Raw genomic sequence first — 19999 nt, 5'->3', positions numbered from 1 at the left:
ATGGTAAGATTTGCCTAGTAGCCCTTTTCAAGGAAAAAAGGGGGATGGGGTGATGGATGATATTTTAGGGATGCCCATTTTCCACTACAACATCTAAGATTCAATAAAAACTTGCAGAGAGCTCGGGAGCGCCAAAAGCAGCTCCTATTTCTGTTTTCCAGCCCCGAGCGGAGGCCGGCGCGCCGTGAGGGAGGAGCAGCGCTGTGGCGGCGGGGCGGAGCCGCTCCGCTCTAAGATGGCGGCGCGGCCCTCACGTGGTGCGCGCCGAGGCGGGCGCGGGGCGGGAGCTGGCGACATGGCGGCGGCGGCGGTGGGCGGCGAGGGCGGGAGGAGCGATGGAGCGGAGGAGGACGAGGTGGAGGTTGGTGGATGCCGACACCGGGGCGCTCCCCAGCCCTGGGGGAAGGGTCCTACCCCCGCGGGGCGTGTCGCGCCCGCAGGCCCGGCCCGGCGGGGCAGGCAGGGAGTGGGCAGGGCACGGACCGAGCGCGTTTCCGTGCGGCCCGCGGGTTTCTCTGTACCCGCAGCGCTCCCGTCTCAGAGCTGTGTGCTTCTGGCTGTTCTGCTTCGGGCTTCCTGGGAAACGGCGTGGTCTGAAAGAGATCTTCCAGCTTCCGTTGCTTCCTGTGCCCATAAAATCACAGAATCAGAGAAAGGTTTGGGTTGGAAGGGACTTTAAAGATCATCCGCTTCCAGCCCCTTGCCATGGGCAGGGACGCCTCCAGGGATGGAGCATCCGCAGCTTCTCTGGGCAACCTGTGCCAGTGCCTCATCCCCCTCTCAGTAAAAAAAAATAATTTCATTAATAAAAATTTCAGTATCTAACCTTAACCCACTCTCAAATCTGTTACCCCTTGTCCTGTCACCACTTGCCCTTGTAAAAAGTCCCTCTCCAGCTCTCTTGCAGGGCCCTTTAGGTAGTGGAAGGTGCTGTTAAGTGTCCCCAGACCCAGACTGATGCTCATTTTTCAAGAGTGAAAAAAGAGCTCCATTCCTAGCTAAGAAGAAAGGCCAGAATATTCAGGTGTGAAGCAGGTGTCTTATGGAGTAGTGGGTCACTACATTTCCCAGGGTTTTACAAGAGCTCTGTCGCTTGACAAAATGCAGCATAACTCTGATTTGGGGTCTGTTTATCCTGAAAGTCTGGGTCTTTGTATGCTGTTCTTATTGGTGTGGATTGCTTTCTAAGGGGCCTTTTTTTTTTCCCCCTGAGTTCAGATATATCTGTTATAGCTGTACATAATCAAACTTTTCTTGTAGGAGCAACTGGTCATGGTCGAGCTATCGGGAATTATTGATTCAGACTTCTTAGAAAAATGTGAAAACAAGTGCAAGATTTTGGTGAGTGATTACAGCTCAATAGGAAAGGGGTAAGTCATTACGGATGTGAAAAAGGCACTGAAGCTGCTTCAAAATTTCTTGGCATTACTAACATTTAGATCACATCTTTGATAGAGAATTATGTGTGCTGTATTTGGCTTCATGTTGTGGGCTCTGTTTCAGAAAGGCCATGAAGACTTAAAATATATTATTATGTAAATATAAGGAAACTTTTTCAGAAGTATATATAAGCTTGGACCACTATCTTATTTTAAACTCTAAGTTAATTTTTTAAAAATTATGTATTTCACACATTTTAAAAAAATTTTGTTAATCACCCTTTTTCAAATAACCGGCATATAGCTGACAGGTAAAGCAAAATATTTCAGATTTGTACTGTATTTACAATGGGGTTTTTTGCAGATTTTTCCTGGCAAGTTCAAGTCTTGTAAAGGATAATTGGGTATTAAGCTTTGGGTAAACAGTTTTGGATGTAGTTTGCTTCACTGTGAGGTTATGGTAGGAATCTGGTTTACCTGTCCTTTTCCTTTTGAGTTTTTGAATCACTTTATCTGTATGGGACAGATTTGATTTGCCCTTCAAAAACCTATGTGGACTATGAGAGCTGTTTAGATAGTACAAGTACTATTGATTTGCACATACTTTCTGCAAGTAGACCTTTATTATAGACTGAAAAGATGGAACAGAACATCTGAGTGTGCCACTGACCAGAATATATGTGAGTGGTAAAGTCAATTCTGAATGTCTCAGAAGTAGAAATACAATCAAAATTCGTGAAATACCCATCTTTGGATGGCTATGCTTTTATAAGCAGGTTTGCTTCCACGATCTGACCTAATTCCCTTGAAATTTGTTACATGTATGAGTCACTACTGGTGGCTAAATGGCTACAGATGCTTCAGTGTGGCTGGTGGGATTCTTTCAAATGTTGTGCTTTGAGATTCACTTGTAAATAATGTTACTAGAAAAAGTTTAAAGTATCCATACTGTGTCTACTTGTATCCAAATCTACTTGCGTTCACTCCACAGAGTAAACTTTCCTTGAGATTTTGTAAGGGACAACTGTTGTTGAAACCACAATTAATGATTCTGCTCTGTGTTAGTCTGTTCAGCAAGTTTTCTGTGATGCTGGTCACATAACGGGAAGACAGTCTCCAATTCTGCATAGTCTAAAAAGGAATGCAAATCAGCCAAAGAAATAAAATTTTAAATATAAAAACCCCTTAATACCATTGTTTAGTGCTGATGTGTTATTATTTTTAATAATTTCTTATGCAAAAAAAAAACCAAAACAAGCAACCACCACCACCAAAAAACACAAGCCCCCCCTAAATCCCACAGAAATATGTTCTATATGTTAGTTTATTGCTATTGGTGTTCTCAATTTATGCAGAAGAAAAAGAATCCCAGAGCTTAAATCTTGTTGATCTTAGATATTTCTGTGTTTCAAAAATACAAGAGGAAAATTGCACAAATTCATATTAACTTGTGTGATATTCTGCATTTTATGCAATTTACCACATAATGCCTCACCTTCAAAACTTTTAGCATCTGTTTGTCTTCATGTCCTGGATAATTCTGATGTTCATAAGGTGCTATTCAAAGTCATTTTGCCTTAATTAGTGTATTCTGTTCAGACATTTATTTTTATCAAAATAGAGTATATAGGTGTATCTTGTATAAAAATAATGGGATCCTGGCCTGTGTATTTGGAAAACCTGTGCTATAGAGGAAGGGAATGAGCTGATAGAAGTGCTTCCCTACTCTTCCACTCTTTATTTTAAAAAATCAAATAGCAACAATTTCCAACTGCTTCACAATGTAGACACACAGTAATCACAGAAGCTTCTGTGACCCAGCAGTGGCACTTCTGGTGCTGATGGAATTCCTTATGTTGGCCTTCCTCATCATGTGTGTTTTCCAAAGGCTTTTGAAACTTTTTCCTCTTTCCAGAGCTTGGATTAATTGAAGTGTAGAAAATAACATCACCTTCATGCAAACACTAACATTATTGTTAATTTGAAATGGAGGTTAAATTAATTTCCTAGAGGAAATAATAGCATTTTTACTGTAACTTAGACCATTAGCTGTAGTCTGATCTAATTTTTTTAACATACTAGAGCATTTTCCATACAGTTCTATAGTAGGTTTTATTTTGATTACTAAAAGAGTTTTATCTGGTATATTTTTGTATTTAATATACTTGAAATAACATGTAGGATGAGGAATTGATATCATCTGGATTCTGCTATGTCTGTCTTTGCTGGTCTTACAGTGAGAAGTTCATCTGTGCTAATACAGACTTGACATCTGTGCAATTTTGTTCGTCTTTTTGTAGGGAATAGAGACAGAGAAGCCCATTTTACAAGTGGATAGATATGTATTTGCAGGAGAATATGAAGGTAGGAAAATTTGTGAATACAATCTCTGCTTTTCTAAGTGACCCAGGGAACTTTCTTAACATCAGGTAGTTTTACTGCAATTGGTCCTGTGAGATGCTGAAATTGTGAGTAGTTGTATTACACCACGTAGAGCAGCAGCAGTCTGAGTTCACTGCTAAATTAACAATGCACCAATGGTACTTCCAGGAAAGTATGCCTGGAAGCTGACTTGGGGAGTTCACCAGCTAGTATTACTGCAGACAAAAATGTGGGATATAAAATGCCTTAAAGTGCTTGTTGTCTCCCATGTAAACAGGACTGACATGTGCAATCTGTAATTCTCTCTTTTGCCCTGTGGTGACAACACTGGTCTGGAAGAAAATGGTCTGGAATCCTCCCTTGTAGTGGCTTCCAATGACTGTGATACTCTTCTCTGTTCCTGAGTTCCTTTCCAGTGCCAGGATGGAAATTAGAACATTCCCAGAGCTGGGCCATTGGGCACAGTATCTGCAGCTGATGTAATTTAGTCTCTAAAATTTTCTCACTTTGTTTTTCCTAGATACCTTGGGAACCTGTGTGCTTTTTGAAGAAAACACAGAGCAAGGTGATTATTGTGGTTCAATAGTCTGTTCATTTTGGTAGCCAGGGAGGTTAAAAATATTTATCTCATTTCAGTTGATAGTGGAATTCACTATAACAGTTGGGGTTTGTGTATTGTTTTTTCTCCTCTCTTCTTAATAGATGCAGAAGGCAACCAAAAGGTACAGCTGAAATACAAGTGCCACACAGTGAAGAAGCTGAACATGACACGGACCCTTCTGACAGAAAAGAAGGAAGGAGAAGAGAATGTTGGTGAGTGCTTTTGCTCTTATGCATGTGGACATGGGTGGATTATGCTTGGGAGTGTCAGCCTCTATTAAGTCTTTGATTCAAGAGCATGCAGGAAGTTAAAGGAACTTTCTTCTTTAGGCACCAAATGTGTATATTTCAATAAGAAAATTTAAATACATGTCTGACCAGTGCTACTTCCAGAAATGGCTGGTAGGAGATTCCCACAGAGAAGTGTAAGAGCAGGGCAAACATATGCTGATGCTCCCTGGTATGTTCTTCTGTCATCTAAAAGTTTTGAAATCAGAAGTGCTGTTTTGTAGTTCTTTGTTGATTTTGTTTTTTCCTACTTCCATCAGTTTTTCTAATGACTTTTTAAATCTCTGTAATTGTTGAAAAGCTATAATATCCTTAGTAAGAAGTTCCATGCTGTATGTACTAGAGCTGAACTGTATTTACTGAATTTACAGTTCAATGGAGATGAATTTAACTTACTTGCAAAGACATACCTAGAAGACCATTCATATTGATTTTCATTCTGTAGGTAGAACTCAGTGTTCACAAGTTTGCTTCATTTATTTTCTGTACAAAAGTCAGTACTTTTACATAGTCAAACACTGAGTATCCTACTATATATAGCAGTATTTTAGTCATGCACTGTATTTCTCACTATGAAAAGTAGTAAATGGGCATGTGAAAAGTAATAGGAGAGGGACATGCACATATTTGTATCTGAAGTGGTTCTTTTACTTAGATCTTGGTCAGGCTTAGCCTTAATAGCAGTGACCTTAAACTAAGAAAAAAACGGCTGGTAACTCTTAACTCCTTTTGTCACTAATAGAATTTTCCTTCTTTGCATCAGGTGGAGTAGAGTGGTTACAGATCAAGGACAGAGATTTTTCCTACAGCAGGCCTAATATGATTTGCAGTTTTCTACATGAAAAGGATGATCCTGAGGAGTCAGCTCAGGCCCAAGACAAATTGCCTGAAGAGTCAGAGGAAGAAGTGAGTGGCAAAGAAAATTCTAACATGAATTGTGACCTGGAAAAGCAGCACACCTTGGAAATAGATTCCTCTATTCCTCTGCCTGACAGCTCTGCTTCAGGGGCAGAAGAATTTCCTTCTGGAAATGCTGCCGTAGAGGATGTACCTCCGTGATATCAACACTGATCTTTTCATGATTTCTTCATGGAATTAATGGGCCAACTTTTATAGGCCATGACATGATTTCCACTATATCTGAAAAACTAATAGTGGAAAAACAGACATTATGTTCTTGTGCATTGCTTTTGTGTTTGAATTATGGGGGGAAGGGCTTAAGTGGTTTTTAAATTACTGACTGGAAAAGTATGTATCCCTACCTCAAAACTGAACAAGTGGAAATGGTTACATAATTAAAAGAAACTCCTACATTAGAAAAAAGTTGATGTATTGTACAGTCTGAACGTTTTGTAAAAAGAAAAAAATCATTGTTTAAAATAAAGTCCTGAATTTTTCAAGTATAGCTTCACTTTGTGTGTTATATTCAGCTGCATACTATGCCTGCACTTGTACTGCAGTTACTGAAAGAAAACAAATCAAATAAGTGTGGCTTTTATTGGCTGTTTGAATACTCATCAAATTGCTTAGTTTGGATTCTCCCTAGTGTCCTTTGTCTCATTGATAGAGCTTAGAAATCTTCCATGTGGGAAGCAACTTTAGGAGGTCTCTCATCTAACTTCTTATATAAAATAGGGTCAACACTGAATTCAGGGCACGTTGCTCAGGGCTTTGTCCACTCAAGTCTTGAAAACCCCTGCAAACTTGTCAGCAAGTGAAATCTAGGTCATAGAATCTGTCACTCTCCTTCCCCAATTTTCTGTATAATATAATGTGTGTTACACAAAAGGTAGCGTGGTCACCCCCTTTTTCCTCACAGTAACTTCTTGCCTCTAATCTTCCTCTCTGGCATTTTTCTGAAGGGTTTTATACTTAAGATCCTGTACCCACACATCAGTGGTTTCCAAACTGTTCCATGTGATCGTATTGTGGTGCCTCACTAGCCTGTGGGTTGATACTGCTACATCATTTATACTGCCACACAGTGTTCTATATCACAGTTGAGTGTGTGGTGCACTCAGGATAATGATTTTAAAAGCATAACATTTTTTTTAAACATAAAACATTTTCTCCCTGACCTACCTTCCTTCCTACCTTTCTCTGCCTCCCTCAAAACAGTCTAACTGCAACAGTGCTGTGATGAGGGGAATACCTAATTAATTCCAGCATAATTATGTAATACTTTAATTACTAATGATCAGAGGAGAAGCTCACCCACAGTGTTGTTCACAGCGCAGGATCAGTAAAAAGTCATTAAAACTGCAACAGTTTCAAACCATCAATCCGTTTCTTCTCTTTTTTTTTTCTCTGTGTAGAAGCGACTTGAATCCTAGGGGAAAGGGAGGCAGGGAGAGGAAGAAGAGGGAGCATGTTCTGTGTGCCTCCAGCCTGGGTGTGGATCTTCCACATGGTTGTTGTCTACATTTGAGGTTTCAGTGAGACCGCTCAGCCATCCCTCTGGATTTAACTGCAACCGTGGAAGTTTAAAAACATCATCATTCACACTTGAGTTGTGTGGTGCTGATAGCTAGGGGACAATTATAACTGGAATAATGATCCTGGGAACACACATTATCTTTTCTGCCAGGGGAATGTTTGTGGCACACTTGGTGTGCAGCAGAGAGGGCTGGGGGGTGGGAGGTCGAGCTCTTGCTTTGGCTGCTTCAGCCACTGAGAACAGAGAGGTGCTCCAAGAGTTCTCTGCCAGAATGCAAACACAGCAACTCTCCCTTATGTTTTGTTCACTGACTGCTTAGTCTGTCGCTATGTATGTGAGATTTTTTTCCTTAGGTACAAGGAGCATGCCAGCAGAATTGCTTTCTGGCCTTCTCAGCCTTCTCTCTCAGTGGTATCCTGAAGCTGTTTCTTCATTCTTGTTCATCTAAAAATCAGTATTATTTTTTTTTTAAATTGTACGTATATCATAAATCACAAGTCTATTCATAATAATGTTGGGGGTTTAATATTTTAAATGTCATTTCTAATTGTTGAGCTTTTGTTTCTATCATTATTAACCCTAACTTTTGCAACCATACAACCTCTGGGTCAAGAACCTTTTTCTAACATCCAACCTACACCCCGCGGCACAACTTCAGGCCATTCCCTCAGCTCCTGTCACTGGTCACCAGAGAGAAGAGCTCGGTGTCCGCCACCCCTCTTCCCCGTCAGGAGGAAGCTGCAGGCTGCAGGGAGGCCTCCCCGGGTGTGCTCAGCTCCAGGCGGAGCAGAGCCAGTGTCCTCAGCCGCTCTCCGTACGGACTGCCCCGCAGCCCTTCGCCACGGGCGACAGCGATGTACAGCCGGCAGAGCGCCCTGCCCGCCGCGCCCCGCGCATGCGCCGTGCCGCGCTCTCCGGGCGGATGTGACGGCGAGCGGGACATCCTCCCGCACATGCTCCGCGCGTGGGGACAGCGATGGATGCGCTGGACCGAGTCGTGTGAGTGTACCGGCGAGCCCCGCACCGGGGAGCCCCGCACCGGGGAGCCCCGCACCGGGGAGCCCCGCACCGGGAACGCCACGGGAGGGCTGCAGGGGGGGAGCCGGCAGGGAGAAAAGCCTGGTGGAAAACGTGCTGGGAAAAGGAAAACCAAGCGCTGCCGTCTTTTTAGTGGTGGCCAAACAGGCTTTACTCCGTTGGTGGCTTAAAAGAGCCGTGGTGACCAGCTGGTGTTGAATTTGTGTGTTTCCGTACACCTCAGAGAATTCTCTTCGTCTCTGGAGTTTCAGTGATCCCCGCGACAGGACGCGGAGCAATGGCTGTAAACCAAAGCACAAGGAGTCCCACCTAAGCGTGAGGCAGAACTTTTTGGCCTGGAGCGTGGCAGGGCACTGCAGCAGGCTGCCCGGGGAGCTTGTGGAGTCTCCCTTCTGGAGATCTTCCAAACCCTCCTGGACGCATTGCTGTGTCACCTGCTCCAGGTGACCCTGCCTTGGCAGGGGGGTTGGACTCGATCATCTCCAGAGGTGTCTTCCAACCCTGACGATTCTGTCATACCTCTCTGTGTGGGGGTGCTGTTTGTTTTAAAAAAGAAACTAAAAATAATGCTTTACTGAAAAGATAATCTAGTGGAGAACTGTAGTTCTTAAGCCGTGTAGCCACTGATGTGCCACTGCTCTGTGCCCCTGTGAAGGCTGGGGTGTTTCACCTGGATAGTGCCCAGTGCTGCTGGCAACTTACTGCTGCTGGTTCCTGACAACAGATGTGCTGTACTTGTGCTTTTAGTTTGGGTGCCATTCGTGGTCCTTGAGGAACTTTGTTTTCTTCTCATAAGCAAGTTTCTGGCTTGGGGAGGGAGCCAGTGTGAAGGGAAGCCTTCAGCTTGTCAGTAGGCTGGGAATTGTAGTATAGGTTGAGCTCTAAATTAGCAAAAAATTCAAAACACGAGACTGGAAAATTATGTTTGAAAATTTGAGGGGACAGAGAGGAAAAGGAGTGGCAGTAAAACACATTCACCTGAGACAGGGCTTCTGGCATTGATCGTAATTCTGCAGGTTGGGATTAGTTTGAGTCGTTGAAACAAGTTAGTTGAACACAGTTTGTTCCAATTCTTGTTTGGTTTCATTTCATCACTGTTTTCTGCAGTGTTAGGTCTCATTATGTATATTAAGTTTTTAACTGTTAATTTATTGTTACAGAAAGCCTAAAACCAAAAGAGCAAAAAGATTTCTTGAGAAGAGAGAACCCAAGCTAAATGAAAATACAAAAAATGCTATGCTCATACGAGGAGGAAATGCAAACTTAACAGTGACAGAAGTGCTGAAAGACATTGTAAGTTGTTGGACATAGCATGCAACCATCCTCTCTATTCCTTACAGTTTACTCTGTCTGCTGTACTATCAGTATTTTTATCCTCTCCCTGTACCCCAGATCTCAGATTGACCACTACTCCTAAGGTGTCATTACCTACTTCTTAATGGGGATTTTCTTCCAGTTTCTTCTTTGCCAGAGGTTTTGAGCTTGCTCTCTTATTTTTCCACAATTGTCCAGTATATAAGGTGAAGTGTTGCTAAGTCCATTTAAAAACAAGAGGATTAGGTACAGAACTGGGACTGTATCACACAGCTAAGACATGTCCCAGAATCCTGTAAACTGACTGTGTGTATTGATATGGAGCTCTCAGCATCTTCTAAAACTTTAAGCTACCAATCCTGTCTCCTAACTCTGTAGCTGAAAATATTGTGGCTGTTCCTACACTGTTTTTTTCTCTTTGCTTTGTTGTTTTCCTACTGTTTTATGCTTGTGATAATCAAGTTATTGTTTTCTCCCTGTTTTTCCTCATGCCCCTTAGAAGCAGAGGGATTGTATTACATGGCTTTGATTTCAGCTGTTTCTCAGTTATTTTGTTATTTCTTAGTTTCTACAAATAATTCCTTCTGTAATTAATTTGGAAACAAGATTGTTACCAGCTTGACAGGTTTGATTGTGAGCAGGCCTTTTGAGGCACCTTATTCTAGACTGATCTGCACTGTTACTGTTTCATGTGCTCCTGTCAGTTGTAGTGATATAGAAACAACAGTGCTGTGCATGTTTTAGAGATGACACATGTATAACTTTGTGTTTTGCAGTACGCTGTGAAGAAGCCTTTTGCTGTTCTGTATAAAAGGTAAGTGATCTCACTTTGACATCTTTGAGTCTTCTGACAAACAGACAGCTCTTGGTAATTTCAGAGCATTGATAGAAATGCTGGCTAGCATGGGGACTTAAACAATGACCAGGGCTGCAGAAGATGACTGATTGATCATAATTTTCAATAGACTGGAAACAAGCTACGTGTGATCAGCGTTGGTGCTGAGTCCTGCACTGTGGCAGGTGGTCCAGAGCAGGATTCAGCTCTAAGACTTGCTCAAAATGGGAACCCAGTATCTGTATGAATGCAGTGCAGAGACAATTGTAATAGCTTAATTTAACAGTGAATGAACAGGCAAAGGCAGTTATTCATACAGTGTCACTGGTGCTGGTAGTGGTAGTGGTATTCTGAAAGTCAGGCCCCAGGAGACAGGAAATGTGGAGGAAAGTACTTAGAATGGCAATGGTGGCACAAAGGCATTCCTGGCTGTATTAATATGATTTGTGGCATGAACTTAGACTGAAGCTCTGTTGCTGGAGTTTCCAGTAGAATGCAGAACTTTTTATTATCAGAGAACTAATTAGAAGTGGCTATCTCGACCTGTTTTGGGTTTTTTTGGGTTTTTTTGTTTTGTTTTGGCTTTTTGGTTTGGTCTTTTTTGTTTGGTTTTTTTTTTGGTTGGTTTGTTTGTTTGTTTGTTTGTTTTTTGCTTTTAACTTGTTTTTCCCCCTCTTCTAAGGAAAAATATTACCAGGCCTTTTGAGGACCAAACATCATTGGTAAGTATAAACAATGGTTTTTCTTATGACATTTTTGAGCAGGCTATCCTTGTATGCTAAAAGATGAACCATCAGGGAAGAACAGAGCTTGGTTGGGACTCAGGGGTAAAAAGAGAGTATTTCACCTTTGTAAGAGGCAGGCCACCCAGGAGGATCACAGAGATGTTGTGAGGGTTTACTCAGGGGGGAAATTAGAAGGGCCCAAACCCAACTAGAACTTAATCTGGTTACTGCCATAAAACACAATAAAAAAAGTTTTTGCAAATACATCACCAACAAAATGAGGGCTAAGGAGAATCTCCATCCTTTACTGGATGCAGAGGGAAATACAGGGCCAAAGGATGAGGAAAAGGCTGAGGTGCTTAATACCTTCTTTGCCTTACTCTATAATAGCAACATCAGTTGCTCTCTGGGTACTCAGACCCCCCTGAGCTGGAAGATAGGGACAGGGAGCAGAATGAAGTCCCCATAATCCAGGAAGGAATGGTTGATGACTTGCTACAACACTTAGACACACATGTCTATGGGGCTGCGTGGGATCCATCAAGGGTACTTAGGGAGCTGGTGGAAAAGCTCACCAAGCCCCTTTCAGTCATTTAGCAGCAGTCCTGGCTAACTGGCTGGAGGCATTTTTTTAAAAGGGCAATTTCACAATGTATGTGTTGGTTCAGTAGATGCAGGACACATTTGAGGCATTTAAGTTTTTTGCATCTTTTTAATAAAATATACAGTTATTAGAGAGTGTACACATATTAACACACAGTGATTAACAGAGCTGTTTCTAGGGGAGTCCCCTCTGGTCTGTTCTTGGCCTGTCTAGAGTCAGCATTTTTTCAGGAATCTGGTGACAGAACTCGGTGCTGAGCTGTGTTATTTGTACATGCAATAAATCCAGCCTCTCCAGGTGTCTCTCTGACCTCCCGTGGGGCAGAGCTGCAATGTCCTCTCTGAGCTGCTGCTCTTGCAGGGGTGGGAGATGAGGTGTCCTTCTGTGCTTCACAACTGCCAAGTGCAGGTATATGCTTGTGGGAAGCACTGGATAAGTAGTGTGTGTGTGTATATCATGGAACCACTGTGGATACACAAAATGAGGATCTGCCTTGGGAGGCAGAAGTGCATTACAAGACTTTGGAGCTGGACATCTTTAGAAAGAACTGCTGTAATGTTGGCTCTGGACATGGTACCATAATAGGTTCTCTAATCTATTCCTCCTGGATAAAACATCTTGTCTGTGGTAGTCTCTACTGGCTTGGTTTTAAGTAGCATCTTAGTCCTAAATAATAAATTGACATGAAGTTGCTCTGTAGTAGGACTCTCGTGCAAATGTGAGAATGTTGGAGATTTGCAGATGTTCTTAGACTTGCTGTTGAGGGAATTAAGTGGTTGTTCAGAAGCTGTCAGACAAAGCTAATATGCTGCATAAAGCTTAGTTGGGAAAGTAAAATGAGGCATTACAATGGCAGCTAAGTTGCAAATAGTTACTCATCAGGCAAGGAGAAATGGTTGAACATATTTTGTGTAAAAGCAAATAACGAGGAATCGTAAGAAAAGGTGTTATAGATAAAATGGCAAGAAAAAATTGCCTGACTTGACTTCTAAGATGCAATGGGAAATAAAAAAAGAAATTATTTGAATCTTGAATCCAGCTGTCAATTTTAGTGTAAGTGCTGAAAAACACTCATGACATGCTCAAAACTCTTCTGTTAAGTGCAGTTGATCTTCTCATTAAGCAGCTCCTAAACTCACGTGTTTGTGCCATATACCTTTGCAGAATATTTTAAACCCTGAGAATTGGAACTCACTAGATTTATTCTTTTCCTCAATTGCAGGAATTTTTTTCAAAGAAATCAGATTGTTCTCTATTTCTCTTTGGCTCTCATAACAAGAAGCGACCGAACAACCTGATAATAGGTAATAAGTCTCACTTGGGTTTTTATTGGGATGATAAGTGTAGTTTTCAGTGAAATTTAAATAGCTGGATTTTCTTTTTTTCATTCTCACAGGTCGCATGTTTGACTATCACGTGCTAGACATGATCGAGCTGGGCATTGAGAAGTTTGTATCCCTAAAAGATGTCAAAGTAAGGAATCGCTAATTCAGTGTTTCAGTGACACCTACTGGTGGATTCTTTTAGTGCATTTTTTCCCTGTTTTCTGAAGTGAATTGTTTAAAAAGGTATTTCGTGCACTATGAGAGGATTGGTAATTTGTGTACTCCAGATCGTTAATTTGATGCTCTGCTTTTTTATTTATCTTGGTTGGTCTATTCTGTCCATATTAATCACAGGTCACAGTAGTTTTTAATTTGGTGTAGAATGGCTGGCCACCTATTCAATCAGTAATATGTTCCCCGATGCTGTCTGAATTTTTGTTGTTTTAAAATTCTTATTCCACAGAACAGTAAATGTCCTGAGGGAACAAAACCTATGTTGATATTTGCTGGTGACATGTTTGATGTGAATGAAGAATACAGAAGACTGAAGAGCCTTCTTATTGGTCAGTATTTTGATTTTTTGGGCAGTAGGATTGCACAGATCTGTAGTAATATGATGTGTTGGGAAAAGCTAGTTTGTTAATGAATGTTTGCCTATGTTCTGCACTGAAAGAAATAAAGGATGAGCACTTGTAGGTTTCATGTCACATCAAATTAAACTAATCATGATGACTATTCAAAGGAGGAAAAAAACACTGTCCCAAAAGACTCTGAAGATGAAATTTCATGTTCACTAGAATTCATTACTTTGTGGGAAAACTGTCATTTTCTAAAATGTCTTGGCCATCTGGGTCATCACTTTTCTAACCAAGTAGTGGTTTGAAGTATCTAAATTGAAATTAGTAGTTTAGGTTCTGAAAGTGGGATATTTTTCTTACAGAAAAGTCAAATCAGTATAATTCAGCTTCTGTTTCGGTAATGAAAGCATTTTGTGTTGGAAGTTCCACCAATTCTAACAGGCATGCTGTTGCTTAGAGTGCTTGGAAGGAACAGGTACAGTAGAAATCAGCTGTAGATAACAGTTGTGCCCTAACTTTAAGGCAGGCTTGGAGCTTAGGAAACAAACTGGCATGAAGTTTTTTACTAACTTGAGATTGGAGGCTCTGGAAGATAAAGCACATTCTAGCTTTTCCAGTCATAGAAGTCATAGGATACTGTGTCTCTTGATACTTAAAAATGCATCTTGCTTGGTAGGACTAGATCTGGTAAACTATGATGGTATGCTTTTTCTTTTTAATAGTTTTCTTAAAAGTAGATTACTTTTTTTTCCTTTTTAAGCTGTGGTAAAATATTGAACCTGGCCCAATAAGAACAGTCTTGTTCTTTCAGTTCCATTTTTGGGTTTCTAGGTAAAGGGGTAAATGATTGCTCTTTAGAAACAGACCCTAAAAGTGAGTATTTTTTTCCTTAGTATCATTCCGTAAAGCAAGATGTTTCATCTGGAATGAAACTGAAAGGGAGCAGGAGAGGAGTAAATTTTCATCCTCTCAATACAGCTGAGTGGTTTTTGGGGTAGGATGAAAGGGTGATAACTGAGCTTATAATCTTTGAAGGTGATTGAATAAGAAGATAAGTGAGTTTTACTGCTTTGTGTTTGTGTCACTGTAAATGAATATTTACACTGCAGGAAGCAGGTGAATTTATTTTCTGAAGTGTATCTTGTTGGGGCATCTGCACAGTGATGGGCATCCAGATGTGCTCGTGCAGCCCACAATCACACAGCTGAAATGGGAGACATGCATAGTAACATAGTTGCCAAGTAAATGACTAGTCCTTCCTATTGCTCTTGGTATTCCTGTCTTTTCTCCTCTCCTCTTTATTTGCCATTAATGACTCGGCAGTCAAACGTAGTCCATAATTTATCTTTCTTCTTGAACATATGCCAAGTACTCTTAATTGTTCTGCTGACTTCTGTGAAATACCCAAATGCAAAACAGTAGACAAGGAAAAAGGTTAAGGAGAGTAAAGACTTGAAGGTATCACTAACCAATTTAAATCGTTTCGGTATTAATCTGAGCTGCTTCAAAACTGCCCTTAACTGATAAGGAAGAAGTGCTTTGTTCCATTTCTGCAAAAGACAGCATCTTTAAGCTGCTACTCTTGCTAAGAAAGATAGAAGAATGTCTTTATAACAACAGCCGCAAATATTTTGTTGCTGTACCAGTATTGTTGGGGTCCCAGAGGGAATATTAGATAGCTGACAACTTCTTGTTGCCAAAGCAGTGTGAGGCCAGTGATACTGAGGAACAACCAAGCTTTCATTGAGTTTTGTGATATCAAAAGGGCTTCTGCATGTTTGGACAATCATCTTAACAGCAGTTTCTTTGTAAAATTGAGGGCAAGGGTGAGTTATTGTCTTCATGTCTTCAAATGCTATAGTCTGGTTAAACTGTGAAGTGGAAGAAGCTGTTTAGGAGAAATAAATGACGTATTTTCTTTGGAGATTTTCTCTGGAGACCTGGAAGACAAAGATATCCCATTCCTTCTCTTTTGGTTTTCATTGCCCTCCAGTGTGGTAGTGTAGGAGTTCATTTATGATACAAGTCTTGAGATGCAGTTCATGAATTTCTAATAACTTTTGATGCCTGCACCTATAAGATGTTTCAGCTCTTACAATGCTGCCTGCTTGTTAGTTCTGTTATTGCACATCTATTTTATCCTAAAAATGGCCAGGCACTATAGGGCTTGCACTTTCTAAAATGTTGCTACTTTCTAAAATGTTGCTTTGCAGAAGATCTCTGCAATTTTAGATTGTTCTTCAAATAGCCTTCCTCACACAGACTCTTTTTGAGTGTTTGAAAAGATTTGAGGGCTTTTTCTGGCCAGGAAAGGATGGCTGGGAAATGTCTGGGATACAGTTTGAACTGCACGCCTTCTAACCATAGCTACATAGATTACAGTGTTACCAGCTTTTGGATATTAATTGATACAGAAAGACTTACATTCCAATATTAACTTAGGAATTTTATCTGGAAATAGAAAAGTCCTGAGAAGCTCTCTGTAGGGAAGAGTATATTAGACATTCTGGAAACATGTTTGAGGACAAGGGGGAGAGAGAACTAGGAATAGAAAGAAAGGAGAAAGCAAGTCTCTAGTCCAAGCAAAGCAAGAGTTGTAAATTAAGAGTACATTAAAAAAACTTCAACTCTGGGTACACTGAAGTGTAAGGTTTCTGCACTGTTCAGTGTTGCCAGGAAACAAATTCCTGACCACCTGCGTTTATTGGAAGAGATCATCCTGTGGGTAAAAGATGTGTGATGCCACAGGAAAATATGAAAGGAAGGTGTTGCCAATAAAACCACTGTGAATGTAGCTTGTGTACCTGCACAGAACTAATGGAAGGGGAAAAAAAAAAGTGAATAAAATGTTTTATTTGCAACTTTTCCTCTAACTACAAGTTAGACTCAAAAGAAGAAGAGAGTATTTAATTGACCAAGGAAGTTTCCTGGGCTGACTGCAGGTGATACTTGCCAGCAAAACTGTTTTGGATGTCACTCCAGTTCTGATACTCTTGCAAAAAGGTAGTGAAGGAAAAGACAAGTAGCCAAGGGATCTGGAAACAGGACAGAGTGGGAAAGAGATATGTGTTTTGCATTTATTAGCAGTTCTTCTATGTTTCAGCATTGCCCTGTCACATTTATTAGAACACCTTGTTCCCTTGGTCAAGGTCACATTCTTTCTCTACCCTCTGCATATGTTGGACAGATTGCTGTGCTCTTTGCAGGCTCTCTGATTGCACAGTATATTTTCATAGCATGATATAAGAACCTTGCTAGAGGCAGCTCATTTTGTATTCAACCTGTATTTCAGTGTTCTCTTTGCAAACTGAGCAAGTATTTGAAGTGTCTTATTTTCTTAGATGTGTTGTGTATTAATAGAGAAAACATTAGACATAATGACAAATATTGCTTTACCTAGAGGATAGAGGTAACTTGTTGTGAGGGAGGTAGGAAAGAAATGATACAGCTAAATTTTTTCTCAAAGTCACAGAGAGAGAAAATGTAGGTAAAAGTGGAAAATAGGCAGTTTTGATCTGCTGTGTGCTGGTTTTGATCCCTCTTTCTAGTCTTCCAAATCTGGCTATGATTAACATTTAAGTATCAGGTTTCAATGATGTCTTTAAACAGATAACTGAGAAAATGGCTTCTCTGATCTGTGTTTGAGCATTGACTGGCCTAAACACCAAATAAGATAATATTTTTCCCTCTGATTTCAGAGATGAATATTTAAAATAATAGACAATTCAATTATTCCAATTAGCTTAATAAGTTACTGCTCTGAAAGTGTATTTGCTCCTTTCCATGCACTTATATATAGGAAGTGTATATATAGGTAGCATGTATATTGCTGCCAAATTAATTTTGGAAAGTTGTTGTATTCCTGTCAGAATTTCTACACACATTTGGATTCACCAGAGCATGCTAACATGTGCAATGTTAAGTTTCTGTCCTGTGTTTTGGCCAAGCTTCAGTTTTAAGTAGTCTCTATTTTGTGAGATTCCTATTGAACATTTCAGCTTTTCTAGAGCCCTCCCATGTATAGCCTTGCTTAGTTATATGCAGGAAAAATACCTTTATAGGAAAGGTGCTCACATCAGTGATGTGATGTGGGTCCCTTTTGAAATAAACCAATTTGTTATAGGCATCTGTTGGTTTTATTTTCATCCAAGAAACCTGGTGGGTTTTTTTTTTTCCTTTTAAATACTCTCTCAGATTTCTTCAGAGGTCCTACTGTGCCCAATATTCGTCTGGCCGGTTTAGAGTATGTTCTGCATTTCACAGCTGTAGATGGGAAAATTTACATGAGAAGCTACAAGTGAGTATGTGTTTTATCTGTTTGTTTGAGGTTTGGTACACTTGTCAACTTTTCCCCAAATTTAATCTGTAGTTGTGAAACTGAGCTGGCTTGAGTTGCATTCAGAACATGCAATGTGCAGAGGTGCTCCAGTGTAACTTGTACCGCAGCAGAAAAACACTTGAGCCCTAAGTCTGCTGCCTCTTTCCTTGCTGAGCTCTTCTTAGCTCAGAGGATTGCTCTTCCATATGGCTGGATTAGTAAGGTGGTGTGAATTAACTCAGTGAATTCTGAGTAGTCTTAGACTTCATGGACTTAGTCTGTTCTCAGGCTGATTTCTAGGATGAAACATCACTTAGGTGTTTGCCAGAGAGCAGCAGGGGATAGGCTGCAGACAGAGATGCAGGGGGAAAACCGGGAAAAGGCAGGACAAGGTGATCTTTCTTCTTGCATGGGTGTTCACCCTCACAGTTCACTCCCTGCCTTAGGAGGCTGTGAACATTCATAGCTCATATTCCATGTGATTTTGATTTCTCTTAATACAAAATCATTTTAATCAGCCTCACTCTAAAAACAAAAACACAAAACACTTTCTCAGATAGTGCTCAGGTTATTTTGCTGTAACTTATGGTAAATATTTTTCATGTCTGATAATACCTAGGATGCTATTTTGAATTTGAGAAGTGATATGGCTTTCAGGGTAATGGGGCTGAATTCTAAAAGTGATACTGATTTTATACTGGTCTTGTTCAAAGAAATAAAAAAATTAAATTAGGTCATATTTTGGATGTGTTCAAATTGTAATGGGACTGATTTAATATATTATAATTTATTATTGATGGATGCCTTTCCTAATAATAGAGTTAGTGGTAGCAGTTGATTTAAATGCTATTTTTTGAACTACAGGATTGAACCTGTCCTTAAGGAAAATGCATAAATCTCTAACACAGGGGACAATGTTGATTTTGGTTGGTTTTCTCCTCCTAGAGTGCTTCTGAAGAAATCTGGCTGTAAAATACCCAGGATTGAACTGGAAGAAATGGGACCTTCATTAGATCTGGTTATGAGGAGAACACATTTAGCTTCAGATGACCTTTATAAGCTGGCTTTGAAACAACCGAAAGGCCTGAAGGTATGTACCTTGGAAAGTGCATTGCTTTCAGTTCTATGTGTGAAGAAGAGCAAAAGCTGAAGTATAACTTGTTGTGTATTATTTGACCAGAGCTTACTGTCAACTGACATTCCTGGGGCCACAGCACTTCTGTGGTGGTCAGCTGGCATCCAGACTCTCCTCTGGAAGCACATAAAATACACAGCACAAATCTTGGTCTCTGAACTCCAGCCAATGTACGAGGCCTTGCTTTTGGGCACTTGATTCTCACCAGAGCTCCTGGCAATGTACTCAGAAATATTGAAATTGTTCTTCCCTTGCAGCCTAAGAAGAAAAAGAATATTTCCCACGATGTGTTTGGTACAACTTATGGTCGAATCCACATGCAGAAGCAAGATCTTAGTAAACTGCAGACACGGAAAATGAAAGGGTTAAAAAAGAGGCCAACAGAGAAGTCAGCTGAAGATGGTGGGCCCACTCCCAAAAAGTCAAAATCAGCATGATAGTTTCAGACAGCTTTGAAAACTGTATGCCTTCAAATTTAGAATACATGTTGTAATATAAATTGTCAGGCATAAAAGATTGAGCTGCTGTTAGCTTTAGTTTTGTAAAAAAAGTCTTTTTAATAATTGGTCATTTTAAGGGGAACACTGGGGTGTTGAGCTTTAACATGGAACTTGGTTATTTAAAATAAAAAATATGATATAACTTGCTTAGTTTTACAAAGCTGGGTATTTGTTTCTTGGTCACAGCAAATATATGAGTCAAACAGGTGACTAAACAGTTTCACAGAGTGGATTGGAAGAGACTTGAAAGATCATCTGGTTCCAACCCCCTTGCCAAGAGCAGAGACACCTTCTGCTAGACCAGGCTGCTCAAGGTCCCATCCAACCTGGTCTTGAACACTTCAGGGACAGGGCATCCACAGCTTCTTTGGCCAACCTGTTCCAGTGCCTCACCACTCACACATGGGAGAATTTCTTTCTAATATGCCCCCTGCTTCGTTCTTTCAGCATAGAGGTACTTAAATTGTGTCTCCAATGAGGTGACTTACTGGTGAGAGAGGCTGAAATTCCTCTGTGCTGCCCTTTGGGTGCTCTCCTGTTG

At 40.6% G+C, this 19999-nt stretch overlaps 2 protein-coding genes across 4 annotated transcripts; both read left to right on the top strand.

Moving 5' to 3' along the window:
- The first annotated feature begins 277 nt into the window (after positions 1-277).
- GTF3C6 (general transcription factor IIIC subunit 6) lies at positions 278-7188 on the top strand. Of its 3 annotated transcripts, none has more exons than XM_085056161.1 (7): positions 278-361; positions 1261-1341; positions 3680-3743; positions 4282-4326; positions 4464-4574; positions 5413-5555; positions 6965-7188. In XM_085056161.1, the coding sequence occupies exons 1-7, from the start codon at positions 296-298 to the stop codon at positions 6980-6982; spliced, it is 528 nt and encodes a 175-aa protein (XP_084912287.1). In that variant the 5' UTR covers positions 278-295; the 3' UTR covers positions 6983-7188. The 3 variants fall into 3 exon arrangements, with proteins under 3 accessions (XP_084912287.1, XP_084912286.1, XP_084912285.1); XM_085056160.1 differs by lacking the exon at positions 6965-7188 and adding an exon at positions 5645-6052; XM_085056159.1 differs by lacking the exon at positions 6965-7188 and having other exon boundaries at positions 5413-6052.
- Positions 7189-7873: 685 nt separating this feature from the next.
- RPF2 (ribosome production factor 2 homolog) lies at positions 7874-19618 on the top strand. Its single transcript, XM_085056158.1, has 10 exons — positions 7874-8085; positions 9285-9417; positions 10215-10252; positions 10956-10995; positions 12825-12906; positions 12999-13075; positions 13391-13490; positions 17700-17802; positions 18769-18913; positions 19216-19618. The coding sequence occupies exons 1-10, from the start codon at positions 8063-8065 to the stop codon at positions 19393-19395; spliced, it is 921 nt and encodes a 306-aa protein (XP_084912284.1). The 5' UTR covers positions 7874-8062; the 3' UTR covers positions 19396-19618.
- The last annotated feature ends 381 nt before the right edge of the window (positions 19619-19999 follow it).

Source organism: Lichenostomus cassidix, chromosome 3 (assembly GCF_008360975.1).
Source record: "Lichenostomus cassidix isolate B80296 chromosome 3, HeHo_3.0, whole genome shotgun sequence".
Taxonomy (NCBI): Eukaryota; Metazoa; Chordata; class Aves; order Passeriformes; family Meliphagidae; genus Lichenostomus; species Lichenostomus cassidix.
This window is presented reverse-complemented; position numbering and strand designations above follow the sequence as displayed.